General features: G+C 35.0%; 3 protein-coding genes across 3 annotated transcripts; 1 reads left to right on the plus strand and 2 right to left on the minus strand.

Annotated features, from left to right (window-relative positions):
- Positions 1-61: 61 nt before the first annotated feature.
- On the minus strand, positions 62-1,975 carry lypc (ly6 domain containing, pigment cell). Its single transcript, XM_058799352.1, has 3 exons — positions 1,071-1,975; positions 751-870; positions 62-449 (listed from the first exon to the last, which is right to left on the minus strand). Exons 1-3 carry the CDS (start codon positions 1,183-1,185, stop codon positions 241-243), a joined length of 444 nt encoding a protein of 147 aa, XP_058655335.1. The 5' UTR covers positions 1,186-1,975; the 3' UTR covers positions 62-240.
- rps5 (ribosomal protein S5) lies at positions 1,963-4,920 on the minus strand. The gene is made up of 6 exons (XM_058799351.1): positions 4,792-4,920; positions 4,022-4,129; positions 3,381-3,590; positions 3,098-3,226; positions 2,191-2,289; positions 1,963-2,080 (listed from the first exon to the last, which is right to left on the minus strand). Exons 2-6 carry the CDS (start codon positions 4,127-4,129, stop codon positions 2,012-2,014), a joined length of 615 nt encoding a protein of 204 aa, XP_058655334.1. The 5' UTR covers positions 4,792-4,920; the 3' UTR covers positions 1,963-2,011.
- A 2,099-nt stretch (positions 4,921-7,019) lies between these two features.
- cab39 (calcium binding protein 39) lies at positions 7,020-20,182 on the plus strand. The gene is made up of 9 exons (XM_058799347.1): positions 7,020-7,190; positions 10,655-10,809; positions 10,916-11,080; positions 13,465-13,583; positions 14,218-14,386; positions 14,518-14,577; positions 16,790-16,855; positions 17,487-17,630; positions 17,727-20,182. The coding sequence occupies exons 2-9, from the start codon at positions 10,696-10,698 to the stop codon at positions 17,913-17,915; spliced, it is 1,026 nt and encodes a 341-aa protein (XP_058655330.1). The 5' UTR covers positions 7,020-7,190; positions 10,655-10,695; the 3' UTR covers positions 17,916-20,182.
- The last annotated feature ends 274 nt before the right edge of the window (positions 20,183-20,456 follow it).

Genomic DNA, 20,456 nt, shown 5'->3' on the forward strand with positions numbered 1-20,456 from the left:
GTCTGTATACACAAAACTTTATTTTTTAAAATGTTTATTCTAAACGTATCCATGTGTGACATTTATATGAAGAAATGCTGATAAAAACATTAAACTCTTCATGTTAGAACTGTTATAAAGACGAAGAAAATATAAGAATGCATTCATTTACATAGAAATTATTATATATTTTTTTCCAGATAAAGAGATTTGTGAGTGTGTGTTACATTTTGACTGCTCTCTTGTTATAGTTAATTAAGCTTACTGCAAATAAAACAATGTCAGAAGAAGTGAGAGCAGGGTGCTGGACAAGAAGAAAGCAGAACTGCTTGAGACGCCATTGCAGAGTAGAGTATCACAGCAGTCATTGGTGAAAGTGAAGTTTAAACCCATGGCAAACTTCTCTCCTGTGAGTCCACACAGGGCAGGAAGAATGCAGCTCTTTTCATACAAGACGACCTGAAAGTCCCCTGTTCAAAGAAAATTACACACAATGACATGCACAGATGTCTCCTGTATTTTCCTTAATAAACATTTGTATAAGCAGTTGTATAAACAGTTCTTGCAATATAATATTTTCACACAAGGCTTTCATGCAGATGTGCTTATTTCAGTAATGCACAGTGATGTACAGAGGTTTGAATAAATGTTTATAAAATATGCTCTTCAAAGCTGAAATTTGAAGTTCTTACAGCTTGAAATTAAATCAAGCACAGGAACATTTACACTCATCTATCACACTGACTGAAAAACAATTCTACATTTACATACCCCGCTGTCCTACAGCTTTGCTAGAAAGACAGAGCTGACCCGGAGGACACCTGGTTGGGAACTTGAGACAGTCCAGTGGTGAGATAGAAGGAAATACACATGTATAACAGAACAGAGGAACTACAAGAGAACAGATAAAGAGAATAAAATATATCCGCACATACGTAGTAGATGATACACAACATAAACATATATCCAGTTCATTTAGGTGGAATATATGTAGGTTATTTGACATTTCATATGAACTGAACTTAACATCTAATTTACTGTTAAACTGATACAATAAAACAAATGTCAGTAATGACTTATTTTTGACTTACCCACAGATGGGAGAAGACAAAGGAAGAGAATGCATCTAAAAATTTGAGACATGTTTCTTGGTCTCCAATTATTAATCCACACAATTCCTTTACAATTCAGTAAAGTTTTGTACATTATCTGACCCTCAAATCAGATGTAAGCAGTAGATTATCATCTTTCCTCTAACCCTCCCCTCTAAACATTAAAAATGTGTCTCCACCTTCAAACATAATTTAATTCAGGCTTAAGCAGTTTGTTGATGCAGCTCTGAGGTCAAACTTTGGCAGGGGTCTCAATACCCTATTACTCCCCATTTTATATAATCATGCAGGCAAAAACAAGTTACAATCTCATAATACTGATCTAAAAAAAGCTGTATTACCTCTGTGAGAAGGATTTTAGAATCTTAAGGTTATAATCTGACGCCTTTGCTGGCAAGAGTAGAGCAGCAGCACGGATTTGATTAGAGAATATATGTTAATGAAAGACACGCAGGGGAGAGGATGGAGTCAAATGACTGAGGGTCTTGTGACTGTAGATGTTCAAAAATCATGATTTAACTAAACTGCGATTCCTGAAGGCAGCTTAGATCAAATACAAGGCAGGAAATATTCATGAACCGTATGCAGGAACAGACTTAAAATAAGAAATATTTTACAGCCACACAATTGTCATTTTTGACCACGAAACTGCTGAAATAGTCTGCATAAATTGTGCATCGACTACATTTAGACATTACTTTGGGACACATGAAAAACTGACTTTTTTCTGAGGTAGATCAGCCAAAAAGAAAATCACATTTGTAGGAACACCAAAATTCACCCTTATTTTCATGTACGCTACCTGATTCTAAAAACAGCAGTTATATTAGCACCAAATCATAAAAAAAAAAAAAATAAAACAGGACAAGCATAGGTTTCACTCTTCTTTTATTGTAATCCAAATTTGTACAAAATGGAGATTAGCGGTTAGACTTGGCCACTCTCTCCAGTTCATCTTTCTTCTTGATGGCATAAGAGTTGGAGGAACCCTGCAATAGACCAAAAAAAGAAAGATTTATAAAAGCCAAATTACTGTAGATGCCCTGAAGGTGTTGATAACAGTGAAAGTAAAACGTTCCAATCAGATTATTTCTCTCACCTTGGCGGCGTTGATGAGCTCATCAGCAAGACACTCTGCAATAGTCTTGATGTTCCTGAAAGCAGCTTCTCTTGCACCAGTGCAAAGCAGCCAGATGGCCTAAAATCATAACACACAATAAATGACCACTTTCAAATAAGATCATATCTTCACCTGTCTTTTCTATGCTCTGTATTTTCTATGAATGGCCACCCAAGTATGACAGTGTGTCTTGGGATACACTCTTAAAAAAATAATAAAAAGGTGCTATACAGCACTAAAAATGATTCTTTGCCTCGTAATCATAGGGGAACCATTTTTGGTGCTGTATAGCACTAAACCTTGGTGCTTCAGTGGTTCTTTGGCATGACTGAGGGGCTATATAGCACCTCTACCAGAACCTGTTAAGCTCCAGTATGGTTCTTCACTGGTTCTTTGGGGTGATTAAGGTGTTATATAGCACTACTGCTGTACAAAGAGCCTGTTAAGCCCCTTTAAAGGTTCTTTAAGAGCCAAAGAACCACTGTTGGTGCGGTTTAGCACCATTTTTGTTGAAGAAATACAATGCGTTCACCTCTTAAGGTTCTACATAACACCATTTGACAAAGGTGCTGTATAGCACCTTTAAAGATATGGTGCTATATAGCACCAAATGTGGTTCCCCTACGATTACGAGCCAAGAACTACTTTTAGTGCTATATAGCACCAAAATTTTTTTTTGTTTTTTTAAAGTGTACTAAAAGCATGCTAACTTATAACAAGACCCTTAGAAGTCAACATGTGTTTTCTTAATGCCATGTTCCTGGTGCCATTGTGAACATTTCATTGGCATTTTTTACTCCGAAAAATAAAAGGTTAGTCAATAAACACGTAACTATTTAACCCCTTTTTTTTTTTTTTTTTTTTTTAAGCAAACTGTCAAACGGACCTGGTTGACCCTACGCAGAGGTGACACATCAACAGCCTGTCTCCTCACGGTTCCAGCACGTCCGATACGAGTGGAGTCCTCACGAGGGCCGCTGTTGATGATGGCATTCACCAAAATCTGCAGAGGATTCTAGAAAGGAAATAAAAATGGTTTACCATTTAGAAAGTCCCAACATCTTAAATAGTTTGATAATTTGTAGTACAACATTTATATTCTCCTATAAATTTAAGGCAGACCAAAGGCAACCAGGTATTAATAAATGTGTGGAAAACCGCTGTCTCACCTCGCCGGTGAGCAGGTGGATGATTTCAAAGGCGTGTTTGACGATGCGGACGGTCAGCAGTTTCTTGCCATTGTTGCGTCCGTGCATCATCATGGAGTTAGTGACACGCTCCACGATGGGACACTGAGCCTTACGGAAACGCTTGGCTGCGTATCTGCCGCTAGAATGAGGGAGGTATTTGGCATATTTCTCCTTCACAGCAATGTAATCCTAACAAGAGAGAAAAATACATGTTAATTTGTTCAACCTTATTGCATTACAACAGACATATGAATTTCTTTTTGTCATGATATCTTTACTGAATTTTATGAAATAAACATAACTTTCATATTCGTAATCTTTCAATATGAACGTTGACTGGACAAGCAACAGATTTACTTCATTAATCATACATATTTAGATATGTTGAAAGTATCAAATATGATTAAACAGACTTTTGAGGAATGTTCTAGGACATCTCTTAATTGTATTGCATTATGTTCAGTGTGTCACAATAAAAGCTAGCAATATATAATATTTATATACAAGTAATTAGTCTAAATGTATTTTGGGGGGGAAAAATTATTTGACTTATTTCATGTCAGGGATGATTGGCAAATAAAAAGCAATTCTCACAAAAAATAATGTCCATGAAAACATACCTGCAGGGAGATGTCGTTGATCTGCACATCATCTGTGCTCCATTTGCCAAAGAGCTTGATCTCTGGTGTTTCAGCAACAGCTGGCACAGCCTCCCAATCTTCAGCCATCTTTCAAAGCAAATGAGAATATCATTTTATGTACAAGAGAGTACAAAAAAAAAAAGTATTCACACAAATACAAGACCAAAATAATCAAACAACAACTAGGTCTGAAATGATTAATGAACTCAATAACAAGAGTATCAAAATCATTTTTATATGGAAACCATGCAATCCTAACGTATTATAAAAATAAGTTTAAAAACCAATATTGACAAGTTAATGCAGTACATAAAACATGAGATTGTGTTCCAATATAAACAATTTATGTTGACATCTAAAAAAAATGATTACCACGATCTGTCTTCATGTTGAACACATTATGACCACAAACTATTTCCATCCTAAATGCATTCTAACCACTTTAAAATTCTAGCGATGCAACTCAATAATAAGGTTAACATGATTCAATCAATTGTTACATTATTTGAAAAACAGAAACCAAAGTGCCACAGAAGTAAAAGGAGTGGATTCACTCATGGTCTTTTCTGAGGGAGAAACAGCGGACTCGCGGACCGCTTACAAATCACGTTTAAATTTATCATTTTGACGAACTACATATGACATATATAGGTTAAAATATGAATATAAGTCTGTTAACAACCAGATGTGCATACTTTGATGTGGGTGGAAGGGGTATAAACGCTTTAAAACATGTTTTTCTTCGTTACCTTCGCAGCGTGTGTGTGAATGGCGCACTCGAGCAGGCGGAAAGGAAGAACGACACGAGGAGCGTGAAAAAAACCACTTCCGCTCAATGCGCTTCCGAGTCGCGCTCTTCTTCTGCGTTCTCACGTAAGCGTTTCTGGGGCGTTATCGCCGCCTGGCACTTGCTACAAAGAACTTAAACTTATATGGTCTTCTATACTCTTTGCTTGCTATGAATAGGGTACAAAAAAAAAAAAAAACTGACATAAACTAAAATAAGACTTCTTATTTTCAAGAAATACATAACCTCTAGAAAATGTTGATCAGCTACCTCAACAAACTAATTATTTAATTCCCTTTTAACTCATTTTCTGTAGGCTTTGCTGTTTTGGAGGGGTAGGGTTACAAGTACAACATTATAAAAACAAAAAACATTTGAGACATGTAGGCTAAGTAGTCAAAATATAGTCTAATACAGTTTAATATCATGATTTGTGTGTTTTTGTAATTTTTAGCAATAAACACTAAATTTATATTTCCCACAAATAAATAAAAAAGGTTTTCTCACAATAGGGGTTGCTGTTTACGCACAAATAGCAATGTGTATTTTTATTAATGCATCATGCCATAGTTTTATAAAATTTTATTCAGTTTTTATGTGACGAATATGAAGCAGTACAAATTAATACGAGATTTCTGTCTCTCTTCAATTTCTCTCTTCCTCACGCTTTTTTGCATGTAGGAAGCTGTTTCAGAAGTTATTTATAGTTTTAAAAGGAATTACCTCTTTGGAGATGCAACTATCATAGTAATCACACCTTAACCACATATCCTGTGTGTGGGTCATTTTAAAAATAAACATCCTGTTCTTCATTCTGTTTAGAACAAATCTGCTTACGTTTAAGTATAGTATTTAACCATTAGAGGGCGCAGAGCCCACTTTGCTTTGAAATGAGCATAGGTTCTCAACCAGGGGCCCACTAGGGGGCCTCAGCATACTTCCAGGGGGGTCACAATAAATGTTCAATAAATGAAAATGATTTAAATGTAGTTATAATAAAATAATAACTATAGAATAATATAAAATAAATGTTATAAATAAATTTTATTTTTATTTTTTTTATTTTTTTTTAGCAGATTGGATGACTAAGTGTGCCTGGACAGGATTAGAGCAAAAATGAACTCTATTTAAGACTTCATGGACTTTAAAAATCAAAACACATCTCAACATACGACTCCCATAATAAATGTACATTATTTTGTTCTTTACTGTGTTTTATTGGTATATTTTAATTTAATAAAATATCGCATTTTGAAGTTCCAATAAATATTTAGAGTAATCAGAATCATGGACCTGTTTCAGTATTTATTTTTACTTAAATTTATTGCATTCTCTTCTTCATAAAGTATGTAAATCTTCATATTTTAATGTATGTAAGCCATATAAATTTTTAAAGAATTAGTTTTTTTAACAATATTTTACTCCACTACAAAAATATTGTAAATATTTAACCTTTCTTTTTAAAAATAATTTCTTATTGCAACAATTTGAACAATGAAAAAATCAAATGCCGCAATGAAAAACATCAATCATAGCAAATCAAATAGAGATAAACGTAAGAATATTAATAGAAGACAAAAATATACAAATAGGCATCCTAATAAGCAAACAGCAATAAGACCAACATGCTATGCACTGCGAATGCTTACATTTTATGTATACGTATTATACATATATCCATACTTATATTTATTATACAGTACATATGTTATTGATTTAACATATATTACCCTTGCATAATTTGTATGCACATCTGTACATACAATATATTGTCTATTTACTTTTTGTCTATTGTGTAGGCCTTTCACATATTTATTTTTAATCACTTGTTTATTTTGTTATCTGTGTCTCCTCACTTGTCATCCTGTTTGTGCACTGAAAGCTTCTGTCACCAATACAAATTCCTTGTGCGTATAAGCACACTTGGCAATAAAGCTCTTTCTGATTCTGATTCTAATGATGAATGAAATAATAGGCCTATGTTATTTCGTGTTGTATTTTCGCTTTGTTATTTCGTATTGCTGTTATTATGAAGGCAGTGACCAATTTCTAATTTAAAATAAGCGGATGTGTGTTTTTGTGATTCCCGTTTACATTTATGAATAAAGAATTTTGTATTGAAACTTCGGAGACCTCTGGAGCGTCGGGGGCTTTTATTTTGAAATCCTCTTCGCTGCAGGTTTGCGGAAGTGCTCGCTGCTGTTCGTGCAGTGGTGCTTGAAGCCTGAATACACACACACATTCATACACAGACACACACACACACACATAGTTGTCCGCACAAAACAGGCTTAGAAATAATACACCCAAACATCATATTCCAGGACTTCTCTAGGAAAGGCCGAAGGAGACCCAAATAAGGTGTGATGTTGTTTACTTCTCTTTTGTTGGTTCTTGTTGTGAAGCTCAGTCTTGTAAAGTGCATGCAGAGGCCTATCGCAGCCGTCATATGCAAAAACCACAAATGCATTTACAAACAAAGTCTGATTTTGCAGAAATACTAATGGGGGAAAGGGACTTCGTATCCTTTGTGGTTTGTACCGCCTTCATTTAAAGATAAACAAACGAAGTGTCAAGAGGCCCGACTTATCTGTATCCATCACACTGGGCCTGTGCTTGCACAAAAGTACTGAGCTGTGTCTCAAACCAAGTGAGAAACCTACCCAGGGAGCGTTTTTGCCCATCATAGGCACGTTTGAACCAGTGAATCATCATTATAGAATGATTCTAGGTAGACAGCTGACTAGGTTGAGACACAGCCCAAGTGAAGCCCCTCTGTCATTCAGATTGATGTGCAAAGTTTTGTTTATGGGTTCATATGACATTTAGACATGGGCTGCAGGTGGATAAGCTTCACAACTTCTGCTGATTTGCATAGATCTTATTGCTGTATCCATTATGTGTTGATATTAACAGTTTAGACGTGTTCAGAGCTGTAAAGTGTATTTTGACAGTGCAGTGCATTTCTGTGGTTTTCGAGCTATTATCTGCATTATCATCTACACATATGTTCACTAGTCTTTCATGAAGTAAATGAAAATATTTACAGTTGGGACGCAAGTATGCATGTTACTGCTATTTATTAGTTCTCTCCTGAACCTTTTACTAGATACTAAAATGTCACTGAACTAGCCTGTCTGGCTATCTGCCAATAATTCCTTGTTGTTAAATATTTTGTACTGTTTTCTCATAAATAATGTTATTAATATTAACTGTATAAATTCTATTTAAAATATTTTAAAAGTATTAATGTTATTATAGCAAAGATAATAATAAATTAGATTATTTCACAGCATCATACTATATGGGGTAAGTTGTCACAATGTTAACTTGCTATTAAACAACCTAAATGTTATATATTAATAAATATATAAATAAACATGCAATGCAGTATCAAACTTTTATATATATATATATATATATATATATATATATATATATATATATATATATATATATATATATATATATATATAATTTTATATATATATTTTTGTTTTCATTTGATTAAAAAAGCAAAGTTTTAGAGTTCCCATATAAGTACAGTATGCCAATATGTAAAATCACTTGGATTTGATTTTGCGCTTATCTGTTTATTTTGTTATCCAAGTTTACTTTTGGTTAATTAAACTTTATCTGTTTCCTTATAATAATTTTCAAGGTATTGTTAAATTGTAACACTACAACATGTGGTCTTCATCAAATAACGTGTGGTCTTCATCAAAGTTTATTGATTGATTAATAATATATAATGGACTATCAGAAACTGTAGTCAATAAATTGTATAGAATTACAACATATGAAACACACTGTGACGCTAAAACCAACATGAAAAAAAAACCTCAAATAGATTCTATGATGTAGGCTTTGTGGCATGTGACAACAAGCCCCAGTCTCCTGCAAATAATTTAGTACAGTATTGTTGAACTTGACAGTAAATCTTACATTTAGGCATTTTGCAGACGCTTTTATCCAAATCTTCTGACAGCTTGCAGCAGTTTTTGCTGGTTATGCACATATTAAAATCAGGTGCAACAATAATTGTTTTTAGCATAACATGGCTGATCAGACATCCTGTAATTGAACGCATGCAACTCCTGAAGTGAATGTTAGATGCGTCCATTTGCATGTAACTCAGCATGCCAGTCATCTGTCTCAGCGAGCCGTGGCATCTGTCTGGGTTCAGATTTGTGTTGGGGCAGACATGGCGAGTGTGGTCACCAGGTCAAGGATTTGGCTAACTTGCACAAGCTGCGTGGAGATTAACCGGCTGGACGTATGGTCCTGTGACGCACGGATCCCACAAGCTGCGGTATTCAGAGCATATGTTGCAGAATAATAGTAATTATTAATAATAATAGTGTAATTGTGTGGTTTTAGGGAAGGTTATGGAAAAAAACTGCAGCATTTATGAATAGCTTGTATTCAGGTTAGTATATTTATTGGGGTTCTGTTTCATTTCATATAAAGCATGCTTGAGTTTTACTGCTGTGATCTTTATGGAGGAAGCCAGCATGCAGCTGTAATCATTGAAGATATTTTGCTGCACGTTTCCTGTTTACTTTGTCGACTGTGGCATATGTGCTGTTCGAGACACCTGTGTGGGTTTTTTTGTTTTGTTTTTTGGAACATTAAGTGTGAAGCTGCACTCTACAGTCATGTCTTCAATCCTGCTCCTGGGGACCCACTGTCCTGCAAACTTTATTTAACTTCAGCACACCTGCATGTGTATTGTGTTTGATTAGGGTTGGAGCTAAACTCTCCAGGATAGTGGGTCCCCAGGAGCAGGGTTGAAGACCTCTGAGCTAGTGGCACATGCCTACTACTACATGTGCGATGCATGAATTTCTGTTGTATATATTTTGTAGGATGTGGTGGTTGCTGATATGGATTGATCAGTGTGTACAGGGTCTGGTTTGTTCAGTGTGATGATTCTGGATTCCAGTCTTTAACTTTATCTACTGATCTACTTCCTTATGTCAGATGAAATGTCAGAGATATGTTGTTGGCAGTGAGCACTGAACTTATGCTTATTCCGGTTTGTTACTTATTATTTAGTTTTTGTTTCTGTTGACTTATGTGTGTTTTTGCTATAGTCAATTCATTCTCTCAATTGTTTTTCCATTCGTTCATTCTTTCGTTCATTCTGTTTCTAGTTTGTATTGTTTAATTTGCCTTCCTGTAGTCAAACAGTAGCACATGACACTAGCAACCACAAGGTCATGGGTTCAATTCCCAGAGAAAGCAAGTACTGATAAAATGTTTATGTTGAATGTAGTTTAAATCACTTTGGATAAAAGCTTCTGCCAGATGCATATATAAAAAATGTTATGTAAATTTGTCCGTTCATTCGTTTTTGACTTGTTTGATTTTTAGTTCTTTCATCTGTTCATTATTTCATTTCGTTCTTTTATTTGTTTGTTCCTTAGTTCATTCATCTGTTTGTTATTTTATTGGTTTGTACATTCATTTTTTTTCATGTGTTTTTGTTCATTCTTTTATTTGTTTATTTATTCTTTTATGTGTTCGTTCTTTTGTATGTTTTTTATTTGTTTCTTAATTCATTTTTCTGTTTGTGTGTTCATCATTTGTTTTATTACATTTTTATGGTTTTGTTGTTTCATTTTTCCATTTGTTCATTCTTTTATTCATTTTCCTTGTTCTTTCTTGCTTTCTGTGACGTTACGTTTTCCTTTTGCTGATTCCAAGTTGGTTGTACATTCTATTATTTGTTATTTTGTTTTGGTCGTTCTTTTGATCATATATGATTTTGTTCATTAATACATTTTTTTGATATTCTCTCTGTTTTTCTTGAACTTTTACAGGTGGGCTCTCTGCTACCTGTTTGCCCTGGTAACGTGTTGCCATGCCCTTTCCTTTCGGTAAGTCTCACAAGTGTCCAGCGGACATTGTGAAGAATCTAAAAGACAACATGACCATTCTGGAGAAGCAGGACATTTCAGACAAGAAGGCTGAGAAGGTACTAATGACCTATGCAGTGTGTATAGAAATCTGCAGTGTATTTGGGCTTGTACTATGACTATTACCCATTGAAAGCCATTAATGCAAGGGGTGTGTGTTCGCAGGCCTCTGAAGAGGTGTCCAAATCTCTGCTGGCCATGAAGGAGATTCTCTACGGAACGAATGAGAAGGAGCCGCAGACAGAAGCCGTGGCTCAGCTCGCTCAGGAGCTCTACAACAGCGGCCTGCTCAGCACCCTCGTCGCAGATCTGCAGCTCATCGACTTTGAGGTCTTTTATAGACTTTAGAGTTTAATTGACTAGGCCAGAAAATGACACGAAATTTTACAAAGCTGCAGAAGGTTACTCAAAATCTACTGAGCAGTTCTCGAATGCTGTTCTTTTAAAAAAAAACAAAAAAAAATTACATCAAGACATTTTCATTTATTCCTTTAGCAGACACTTTTATGCAAAGTATGAGTCAAAACGACCTACGCCTGACAAATGAATCACATTGTGATTAAGGTTGCCACCCGTCCGTTAAAATAGGGCATCGTCCTGTATTTTACAAAGGCCAGCAAGCTGAATCAACAAAAAATTATTTTGCACCGTTTATAATGCTAATAGCAATTATAATGAAATCAATTTTATAAGAAGTATTCGAGAAGCTCATCTTGGCTTCTTTGTTTCCATGGTAATGGAGTCTCCAGAATGTGCGCTGTTAAAGCCCTCACGTGAGCGCTGTATGCGGTAAACTTGCGTGGTTTTAAAACATCTAGGAGCTCGCGTCGTCCGCCCTTTGAACACAAGACTCTCAAGATGTAGAGCTGAACGGGAAAGTTATCAATGCGTCTGTCCTGTAACTAACGATGAACGCGCAGTTTACCAAGAATCATTTGCTCATGATGGACTGTCTGACTTAAAGGGATAGTTCACCCAAAAATGAAAATTGTGTTATCATTTACACTCCCACAAGTTGTTCCAAACCTGTAAAAATTACTTTCTTCTGTTGAACATAAAAGAAAATACTTCGAAGTATGTGGGTAACCAAACAGTTTCTGGTGCCCAATGACTCTGATAGTATTTTTTTCTCTACTATGGAAGTTACTGAGGACGAGCAGCTGTTTAGTTAACCACATTCTTCAAAGTATCTTCTTTTGTGTTCAACGGAAGAAAGAACTTTTTGCAGGTTTAGAACAACCTGGGTAAATTATGACACAATTTTCATTTTTGGGTGAACCATACCTTTAAAATGACAGACACACATGTGCTTCTAAACTAAGGCATAAACGTTAGAGCTTGATAGACATAATTATTATATTTTTAGACAGTATTAGACAGATGAATTAATAGATTATAATTAATGTTAGACCCTATTTATTAATTTATCATTTATATTAATCTTAAATATATACATAATAAGTAATCATATAGGCCCGTTATATACAATTTTACATTTTAAAAAGTTTAAAAAAGCTAAATTATTTAGATTTAATGTAGTTTAATTTAAGCAAATGAATTAAAAAAAAAATTTAAATAAAAAAAAAATCTCATCCAGGTATAACAGCTGCAGAACTATCAAATAAAAAAAAAAAAAGACTCATAAGAATGAATAATTTACATACATGAGCGCATTTTCTAATGGTTTATTGTTGAGCTATGAGTTCCTCACTGATTGTCGTGAATGGGTGTCCTTTATTTTCTTTTTTATTCTATTTATTTTATCCTCGCTGAAGGTGGCAACCCTAATTGTGATGTGGAGGTGTTCAACCTTTCTGGCTTTGAGGCTGTAATGACAAAGCTGCTCATTTATAAACATTTTATTTATTAACAGAAACTAAGAATGGCCATTTAAATTAGTTTAATTAAATATTTATATAAATCTTATAAAATATATTAATAGTAATAATAATAACGACTATGATGATTAATTAAAATGTAAGTACAGGTAATTACCAAATAAAATTCTGTAATTACAGAAGTTTCAACAACTAAATGGGTTTGCACTTTTTATTTCTAATAAATGCATTTACAGTATTCATTTTTGATGAGTTTTTTTAATAGCTTTTTTTTTTACCTGATAAAATATTTTAGAGCTTAAAAAAACGTTCTAAAAATTTTCTTGCTTTTTAATTTAGTTAAGTTGTTATTCTAAACAAATTAGAATAGGAAATATAATAACCACTTACATCTTGATTTTTAAATGGTTTTAAAGAACATTTAGTCTTATTTTAAATCATTTTAAGCCAGCTGTGCTGAGGCCCCCTAGTGATTCTCAACTTCCTGCTTGAGAATCACTGGTCTAGCCCTATAACATAATCATTTCAACTTCAACTTTGTTTAATAGGTAAGAAACAACCATTCAATTGAAAACATGAAATGAAAAACCTTCCTTTATGTATCCTCAAAAGAGATGCTCCCCTCAATGCCATCTAATCAAAAGTGGCTTCTTATTTTGCAACTGAGAGACGTTAATACTGTGCGTATTAGTGGTGTCAACGGCATTCTGTCTTGACTGGCCACTTGTGATCAGATCAGCAGAGATATAGTTTGAGACAATTGTAAACCCTTGTACATGTTCATTTTATCTCTCAGATTCCCATTTGTGAAATGCATGCTTGTATTTTGATCAGTTGAGCTTTTCAATAACTGTTCTGCATGTTATTTGTGTTTAGGGTAAGAAAGATGTGGCACAGATCTTTAATAATATTCTGAGACGTCAGATCGGCACACGGACACCTACAGTCGAATACCTGTGCACTCAACAAAACATACTCTTCATGCTGCTTAAAGGGTGAGACATGCACACAAAAACTTTTTTTATTTAATATATATATAACCTGAAATTCTGCAGTTGTCAGACTTGCTCAATTTAGAAGCTGGTGTTTAGATCAAATCTCTACCAGAGAACTGGTTTGGTGATTAATATGAGTTTTTAAGAGAGGTTTTTTTGATTCCAGGTTACTCCTAAGATAACCTTTTGAGTAAACTTTAGCTGTGTGGGTGGTTACATCAGCGATATCATCTTAAATTTGAATATTTTGGTAGATCCCTATCAAAATATTAATTTTATCATCACTCCAAATGTTTTAGACTTTCTGTGGAACTCAAGAACAGATGTTTAGACACGTTGATGCTTTTCCATACAATGGAAATGAATGATGACCAAGGATCAAACTCCATAAAGCACCCGAAAAGTAGGCCATATGACTCCAGAGGGCTTGAAATGAGTGTAGATTACTCTTAGGGTGCATTTTTGTCATTTTTGTAGCTTGACAACTTTGTTTTATTGTATGGAAAAGAACTGAGCAGCATGAACATTAGCATCTCCTTTTTGGTCTATGAAAGAAACTCAAACCTGTTTGGATCTACATGAGCATGTGTGTATGTTGGCAAAATGTTTCTGATGTTAAGTTTCTGTCCTTTAGGTACGAATCACCAGACATCGCTCTGAACTGTGGAATCATGCTGAGGGAATGCATACGGCACGAGCCTCTGGCCAAGATCACCCTCTGCTCCAACCAGTTCTACGATTTCTTCAGATATGTGGAGATGTCCACCTTCGACATTGCCTCAGATGCATTTGCCACTTTTAAAGTTAGTGTTTTTGTAAATATACAAGCTTTGAGTGTTTGTTTTGTCTGGGTGGCATCTTTGATTATTTCATCTTCAGATGCACTGTATAATTATTATGTCTGATGAATTCCATTTGTTTGGTTTTCTTCCAGGATTTGCTGACGAGACACAAACTGCTCAGCGCTGAGTTTCTGGAGCAGCACTATGACAGAGTGAGTCACGGGATCTTCTGTTATTGCTTTGCTTTCTGTCATTGTCTTTTGTTTTTGGATGTGATTGGATCTGTCAGTCATTCTGCAGCAGGTTCTTCTCAGAACTGTTTGTTTGCATTTAATGTGAAAGTCAATACAATCGGCAGTGATTTGAATTTTAAGGGGGCCCAAAGAGTATATGAGCACTTATGTCTGACTTCAAAAATGTCTTGATGCATTAGATAACAAAATACCAAGAAATGCTACTAGAGCTTTTCTCAGAACTAACTTCATGCCATCATATTTGCACAATGACTTTTAATTAACTGCTGTAAAATTGATTTTAGTGGATGTATGAAGTCAGTTCCCCATATGTTCTTCAGATTAACTGTGGGCGGCTTTCAGTAACATTTGGCAACCACGTGTCCAAATACTTTTGTAATAATTTTGGACAGTGTATACAGTCATGGCCAAAAATATCGGCACCCTTGGTAAATATGATCAAAGGCAGCCGTGAAAATTAATCTGCATTGTTAATCCTTTTGATCTTTTATTTTTAAAAATCACAAAAATCTAACCTTTGATTGGATAATAAGAATTTAAAATGGGGGGAAATATCATTATGAAACAAATGTTTTTCTCTAATACACGTTGGACACAATTATTGGTACACCTAGAAATTCTTACGAGAAAAATATCTCTGAAGTATATTCCCATTCATATTCACAATTTTGAGCACTCCAGGGTGATTATGAACATGAAATTATCCAGCCATGGCTTCGTGTTTCACAGAAATATGAATAGAAGGGAAAACAAAGCCCAAATTCCCTTAATCATCCATCACAATGAGAAAAACCAAAGAATATATTTCTGATGTGCAGCAAAAGATAATTGAGCTTCACAAATTAGTGAAGTGGCTTTAAGAAAAGAGCTAGAGCAGTGAAAATTCCCATTTCCACCATCAGGGCAATAATTAAGAATTTCCAATCAACATAAAATGTTACAAAACTGCCTGGAAGAGGACGTGTCTCTATATCGTCCTAATGCACAGTGAGAAGGAGAAGTTTGAGCGGCTAAAGACTCTCCAAGGACCACAGCTGGAGAATTGCAGAAAATAGTTGAGTCTCGGGGTCAGAAAACCTTAAAAGAAAATTGTCAAACAGCACCTACATCACCACATGTTGTTTGGGAGGGTTTCAAGAAAAATTCTCCTCGCTCATCCAAAAACAAACTCCAGCATATTCAGTTATCAGACACGACTGGAACTTGAGCTTTTTAGCAGCAAACACTCAAGATGGGTTTGGTGAACACAGGGATAAAAAGTACCCCATGTGTACAATGAAATATACTGCTGTATTTTTGATGTTGTGGGCCTATATTTCTGCTGGAGGTCCTGGACATCTTGTTTAGACACATGGCATCACGGATTCTATCATATACCAACAAATGAAAAATCAATAAGTGACTGACTCTGTTAGAAATCTTATAAGGCGGCCATGTTTGGATCTTCCAACCGTACAATAATCCAAACACAAACCTTTAAAACAACACAAAAATGGGTCACTGAGCACAAAACCAAGCTTCTGCGGGCCATTCCAGTCCTCTGACCTGAACCCTGTAGAAAATGAGTGAACTGAAGAGAAGCACCACCAACATGGAGCTGGGAATCTAAAGGGTCTGGAGTGATTCTGGATGAAGGAATGGTCTCTGATCTCTTGTCAGGTGTTCTCTAACCTCATCAGGCATTATAGGAGATAATTTAGAGCTGTTAAATTGGCAAATGGAGGTTTCAAAAAGTATTAAATAAAAGGGTGCTGTTAATTGTGGCCATTGTGTATTAGAGAAAAACATTTATTTCATAATGATATTTCCCCCCATTTTAAATTCTTATTCTCCAATGAAAGGTTCGATTTTTGTGAATTTTTAAAATAAAAGATCAAAAGGATTAACAATGCAGATTAATTTTCACAACCTTCTTTGATCATATTTACCAAGGGTGCCAATATTTTTGGCCATGACTGTATATTGTTCTTGACATTTAAAATCAAACAAACTACTTCTTGTGAAGTGCTTTGCTTGGAAATAAATAAATACCACTTGGTTCTGTATTTAATTTAATGCAAGTGTGCCATAAGTATTCAAATACTTTTTGAGGCTATTGTATGAGAAGCCAAACAACTTTATATTTACTGTATATCTCTTTCCTGTCTTTTTTTCCACTTTTGATCTTCAGTTCTTTAGTGAATATGAGAAACTTCTTCACTCAGAAAACTATGTGACTAAGAGGCAGTCGCTAAAGGTAAGAAATGGGTAAATTTGTGTGTTGGTTGTGCTTATTTAAACTAGCATTCGAAGGTTTGGGATCACTAAGGTTTTTTCAAATATTTTTTTTAATATTAAATCTCTTACCAAGGCTGCAATTATTTGATCAAAAATACAATAAAAATAGTAATGTGAAATATTACGATTTAAATTAACTGGTTTCTATTTGAATATACGTATTTTAAAATGCAATTTACTCAAAACGCAAAACTGAATTTTCAGCATCATTATTCCAGTCTTCAGTGTCACATGATCCTTCAGAAATCATTCTGATATGCTAATTTACAGCTCAAGAAACATTTTTAGCACTGTTGAAAATGGTTGTGCTTCTTAGTATTTTTGTGGAAACGACAATAGAAATCTTTTTTTAATATACTAAATGTTTTTACTGTCACTTTGTTTAATGTAATGCACCCTTGATGAATAAAACATTTAAAAAATCGTATTCACCCCTAACTTTAAACGGCAGTATATATCTGATTATGTGTATAGTTGCTGTGGTATGGTACAAGCTCTATAATGCATTTAAACTGAATTCTGTGCCTGTTTACTATAGCAACTAGATCTTTATTTTTTATAATGTGTTATGTCATTTCTCTTTGTCTCAGCTTTTGGGAGAGCTGCTTTTGGACAGGCACAACTTCACTATAATGACAAAGTACATAAGCAAACCAGAGAACCTCAAACTCATGATGAACCTACTGAGAGACAAGAGCCGCAACATCCAGTTTGAGGCCTTTCATGTATTTAAGGTATGAATTGTCAGCTGAATCTTCCTAGTTCAACACTCACCAATATGTCATCCCAAAACTCAACCTTCAACATAAGTTCTTTCTCTATGCATTTAGGTGTTTGTGGCCAATCCGAACAAGACCCAGCCAATCCTCGACATCCTGCTGAAGAACCAGACCAAACTCATCGAGTTCCTCAGCAAGTTCCAGAACGACCGCACCGAGGACGAGCAGTTTGGCGACGAGAAGACTTATCTCATCAAACAGATCCGAGACCTCAAGAGGTCAACCCCGCAGGATGCTTGAGAAGGCTCACGAATGTATACGAATGCATAGAGGACGTCTAGACAGTGTTTTAGGCAGCGTCTAGACGATGTTTGGCTCTCTGGGACGTTGAGTGGCCGCAGCGCTGGGCATGTTTTTGTGTTTTGCAGGAACCGTTAAATGCCGTTTGAGCTCTGTGGGCGAGAAATATAACAACGAGGGTGAAAAGTAGTCTTGCTTCGCTGGACATTCAACCTCGCCCCCTACAATGTTTTATTCTCATGTTTCAAAAAACGAGCAAAATGAACAGAAAAGACAGATGTAGATGCTGCTGCTTTATTGCACATAAAGGAGGAGGGTTTTTGTACCTCATACACAAACATACACTCAAATGTCTGTTGATGCTAATTGGATATTAATGAATTCCAGGAAATTTAACATGCAAAAAGCACTTAAACACACTCCTGTCAGCTCTTTTGCTTTGCACATTTTGCTTATCCTGGGTGAGTGAACATGTACATAGGCTTTTTCATCTTTATGGTTGCGATCAGATTCATTTTCAAAGACTGAAATGAGTAAATGTTGACTGAGGGGGGTTTAGAGATTTGTTAGAGTTGTGGCTGTGATGTTAACCCTGATTTAACTCTGCCATTCTTTTCATCATTAGTCACTGCGCAGAGTGGGTGTGATGGAAAGCTAACTCGTCTGCTATCTGTGATTGTGACCTTAAGATTTGTGCTCCAACTCTTTTTTTTTTTTTTTTTTTTTTCTTTTTTTTTTTTTACTTCTAATACTAGTTTCAGTATAACTAACCCCACTACTCATACCTTTTTAGTTAGTTTATATGTTAATTTGTCCTTTGTTTGGGTAAATGGATGAGTTCATGGGTGAACTCTTACAAAGAAACATGTCTAGGTCACATTTCACCCCAAAATCAAAAGAAAAAAAAAATATTTTGGGACATTCCTCTCTCAAATTCTCAGTACTTTACAGTATTTGGTCTTACTTTTTCTCATTATTGTGATGTTTTTCTTTTCTTCTTAAATTAGATTTATTTTTATTACTTGTATTTAAATAAGTAAAAAGTGTATGTATATATGTGTATATGTGTGTGTGTGTGTGTGTGTGTGTATATATATATATATATATATATATTAAAAATTATATAAACAGTTTAACTGCAATATATACCTGTATACAGACTTTTGTCAATTTTGCATTACAGAAATTGGGGCAAATTGTCATCTTACAAATCTTAAGTTTGTATAACCATACACACAAACTATAATTTCATATATCTTTCTTTTGAATTTGGGGTGAAATGTGACCTTTGTCAAGTTCAAGTACTGGTTTTGTGTTTTTTGACTAAGTTCACTAGCTTACATACGGTTTTTATTTGGGGAAAAAAAAATTATGAGTGCGATGTTATTGGACTAATCTGAAATGAGTGGATGTAGAGAAACAGCTCATACTAGCACCTGATTGTGGCTGCTGAGAGAAAATTCGAGGAGTCATGTCCTTTATGAATGTTTTATTTAGGTTTGTTTTAACAACAGTGCAGTGGTTGATGGGGGTTGTCATATAATACTTTTAAATCTGGTGCAAAAATGAAAAACCACACAAAACTGAAAGTGATTTAGAGGGTTGGGTTGATAATTTTCGAATTACGGTTGGCGTTATTGCTTTTACTCACAAGACAGCCACAATCATCTACCATAAAACCCTTCATTTCTCCCCTAAGCGAAAGCAGGTGTTATTCATAATGGTAACTCTTACTCATTTTCAATGCAGAACTTTATCTGAACTCCCATAAAATATGTTCTGCCGAATGTTTACAGTACTGGTCAGAATAACAGGGGTTGACGTGATAACAGTATTTTATTTTAGTGAAACCTACAATAAACTTTACGTAGCTTAAAGATGTACATTTTTTCATACTTCAGTCTCAGCATATACTGTTTATGTGGTGACGGGCAACTCACCATTGGTTGGCACATGTAACAACAGCCAATCACAGTCATCTTGTATGCCTGACATCATAATGGCCCAGAGCATTAAGAATTCTGAGAATTAGCAAACTTATCTTGCATATCAGTGCATGTTTCTATTTTGCAGCCTTAGATTAAGCATGGACGTCTAACGGACGGGCTGGAAACCTCTTGCTGTCTGTTCAATTAAACAGTCCAATCTAACCTGTATAGATCTGGCCCGAGTATTATAAGACTTGGCCACAGAAACTGTGGAGTTTCATCTGAAATGTCAATCAGTAGCCAGACTAACAGTTGGAAATAAAGTTTGGAATAAGATAATTGTTTCTACTGTCTTTTTTCTTTGATTAGCAGTGTAAAATACTATGGTACAACCATTTTAGGACCTTGTAACAAGGTAATACCATTATATTATAACATTACAGGACATTTTATACGTTGCCTATATGTGTATAGATAGAGGCAGCCTGGTTGGTTATTGAATGCACGCTTTCTCATTCTTGGTCGCGCACATCGTCTTTAATTTATAAGTCATTTTTAATATGGCATATATGGAAAGTACCGTAGTATTACCATCAGACAGATAAATAAAATT

Source organism: Onychostoma macrolepis, chromosome 15, assembly GCF_012432095.1.
Source record: "Onychostoma macrolepis isolate SWU-2019 chromosome 15, ASM1243209v1, whole genome shotgun sequence".
Classification (NCBI taxonomy): domain Eukaryota; kingdom Metazoa; phylum Chordata; class Actinopteri; order Cypriniformes; family Cyprinidae; genus Onychostoma; species Onychostoma macrolepis.